The sequence below is a fragment of the Nerophis lumbriciformis genome, linkage group LG34 (assembly GCF_033978685.3).
Source record: "Nerophis lumbriciformis linkage group LG34, RoL_Nlum_v2.1, whole genome shotgun sequence".
Taxonomy (NCBI): Eukaryota; Metazoa; Chordata; class Actinopteri; order Syngnathiformes; family Syngnathidae; genus Nerophis; species Nerophis lumbriciformis.
In genome coordinates, this window is record NC_084581.2 from 1,480,350 (window position 1) to 1,482,974 (window position 2,625).

Here is a 2,625-nt window from a genome sequence, read left to right on the forward strand (position 1 = left end):
ACATGATTTTATATTTTTTTTTATAGGGAGACTTTGAATTCAATCCTGAGTGGAACAGGAAGCCAGTGAAGGGATTTGAGAATTGGGGTGATGTGGTCAGATTACCGCACTCTCATCAGGATCTCGTTATCCCGCTATAGGCATTATAAATGATTTTATATTTTTTTTATAGGCACAGTTAAGTATTAAACTGACAGTTTAAGTGTAATGACTAAAGTAAAAATATTTTTGAAAATCAGTCAAATTTTTATTTAAACTGTTTTATGAACAGTTTCCCGTTTTAATACCCACTTTAAGTAAACAGGCCTAAAACCCCTTTATTGGGCATATCTTAATCCTCCCAAAAGTTCACCTGAAATACTTGCATACAAGCAGTGTATATTAATGTCTGGACTTGCACACACATTCACATTTTTGTGCCACGCCCAATAAGTATATAGCGCCTGCATGTTTCAAAACAGTTGAGATGCAGATGAAGCTTTCCAATGGTTTATTATCTTTTGACAGTATCAATGTTACAAGCGTCATTGAATAAACAAACATTTAACAGTGCATCACTTAAGTTATTACACATCAACCGATGACGACCCTCGCTCTTTTACTCCACCGCCAACATGTACGACACTACAGACAGTGCCGCCGCCTCCACCGAGAACAGGTGCTGGTCCTCTACGTGAGGGCAGCTGCACCTCATGAAGGCGGCCAAGCGGAGGAGGTACTCCAGGTTGTGACCCGTCTTGCCCTGGCACACGGCGATGTGGGCGCCGATCTCCTCGGGCGGGGCGGGCCCCAGGTACAAGGGGTTGTCGGCGGTGGCGATGTAAAGCAGCGCCAACACAGACGGCTGCTCGGGCCCCTCGAAGTGGAACTCGACCATCTCGGAGACGTAGCCGCCGCACTTGCCCTCGCGGACCTCCAGGTAATTGAGGGCCTCCTCCACCTGGGCGCCTGTCACCTCAAACGCAACACCCCACGTGCTCGCCTGTGATTGGGTGAGAACACAGTTAGACAAGTCAAGCAGGATGAATTGAGAGTGAACAGGAAGTAGAGCATCACTTACGTCATGCTCTGGGATCAACGTCACTACTCTTCCTGGCTGGAGGACAGAAAGAGTCATGTGATCAGATAATGTCTTAAGTGCTAATAAGAAGCCCAAAAATAATCAATCTCACCAACTCGTTGTTGCCTCGGTGGAAGTTGTCGCCATGCCAGAAACGTCTCTTGTAGCCTCGGATGTAGCCAACTTTGCTTCTCTTGTACTGAAAGTCGGGTTTCCACACCAGAGAGCCATAGCCGAAGATCCACAGACTGCTCTTGGTGGCCAGGATGTCTTGGGGCTTCATTTTGTTGCTCAAACACGACGTTTGAATCGAAAAAAATCGAAGATGATGGATTATTAGGCGGTCAGCCAGGCTAACTAGCTGGCTCACGTTAGCTTCCTACGGTCCAGCAGTAGCGGTATCGGTTGGCTAAATGGTATACCGCGGACGGTACTTGAGCCCAACTGCCTGGCAGTCGAGACGATGGGGGTGAGCGCTGGGTTTTGCCGATGCATTGCCATTGCATTACAGTTGCCGCATTCTGCCTGGTTAAAAATCCATGGTAGCCGCTTGGGGCCCAACGATGCGTCAAAATGAGGGGAAAAGACGAACTCGATTCGGTCAGCAGCTTCGCCGGCCTTGTAAAGATTTGTACACGCAGGCTAGTCGACAATAGAGATATTAACGAAGAACTAGCTTGAGAGATTTGTCTCGCTCCCGCTTACTCGTCTTCTTCGTATCTATGACCAGATGCGTTGCAACTTGCACCGAGTCGTCGTTGGGTTTTTATACGCTTCAGAAACATTGTGCTCAGATAAATTGACCAATAGGAATACAGTATTTCGTATCCGCCCTCCTCGTTTGCCCAATCAGAGGCGTTGCGGTGAAAGTAGCGGTGTCACGTCGAACAAACTCGCCATTCTATTGGCTGAAACCTTCAGTGGGACGGTCGTCCTTGTTGCTGGTTCTATTGGTTGAAGAGGTATCACTCAACGCTGTTTGGAGTTCTATTGGCTAAATGCTGTCACTCATGATTCTAGCCTAATTCTTTGGCTGATGCAACCTTTTCTCAGTGTTTCAATGCAGCCTGATAAGCAAAGCAACATCCCAAGACATTGCATCAGACTCAACCACTTCTAAGAGTGGCTGTGATTTCTATAGTTTATAGTTATACTTACCGATATAAAGTTATAATTAAACTGCTTAAACCAGTATATCCATATTTTAACAATTTCAACCAATTTTACCTACAGTACTATAATCAATATAAAGTTATATCTAAACTACTTGAACGACCACATGTATATTTAAACAATGTTGAATAAGTATAATGTTATATTCGACTACTTTGAATCTGTATAAAGTTATATTCAAACTTCTTTGAATCAATCTAAAGTTATATTTAAACTGATTTGAATCAAAATAAATCTATATTTTAACTACTTTGAATGAATATAAAGTTATGTTTGAACTACTTTAAATCAATATAAAGTAATATTTTAACTATGAATACATATAACATTATATTTAAACTGATTTGGATTGATACAAAGTTATATTTAAACTACTTTAATCAATACAAAAA

At 42.8% G+C, this 2,625-nt stretch overlaps 1 protein-coding gene across 1 annotated transcript; it reads right to left on the reverse strand.

Moving 5' to 3' along the window:
* Positions 1-473: 473 nt before the first annotated feature.
* On the reverse strand, positions 474-1,809 carry chac1 (ChaC, cation transport regulator homolog 1 (E. coli)). The gene is made up of 3 exons (XM_061929325.1): positions 1,173-1,809; positions 1,061-1,096; positions 474-982 (listed from the first exon to the last, which is right to left on the reverse strand). Exons 1-3 carry the CDS (start codon positions 1,341-1,343, stop codon positions 599-601), a joined length of 591 nt encoding a protein of 196 aa, XP_061785309.1. The 5' UTR covers positions 1,344-1,809; the 3' UTR covers positions 474-598.
* Positions 1,810-2,625: the final 816 nt, after the last annotated feature.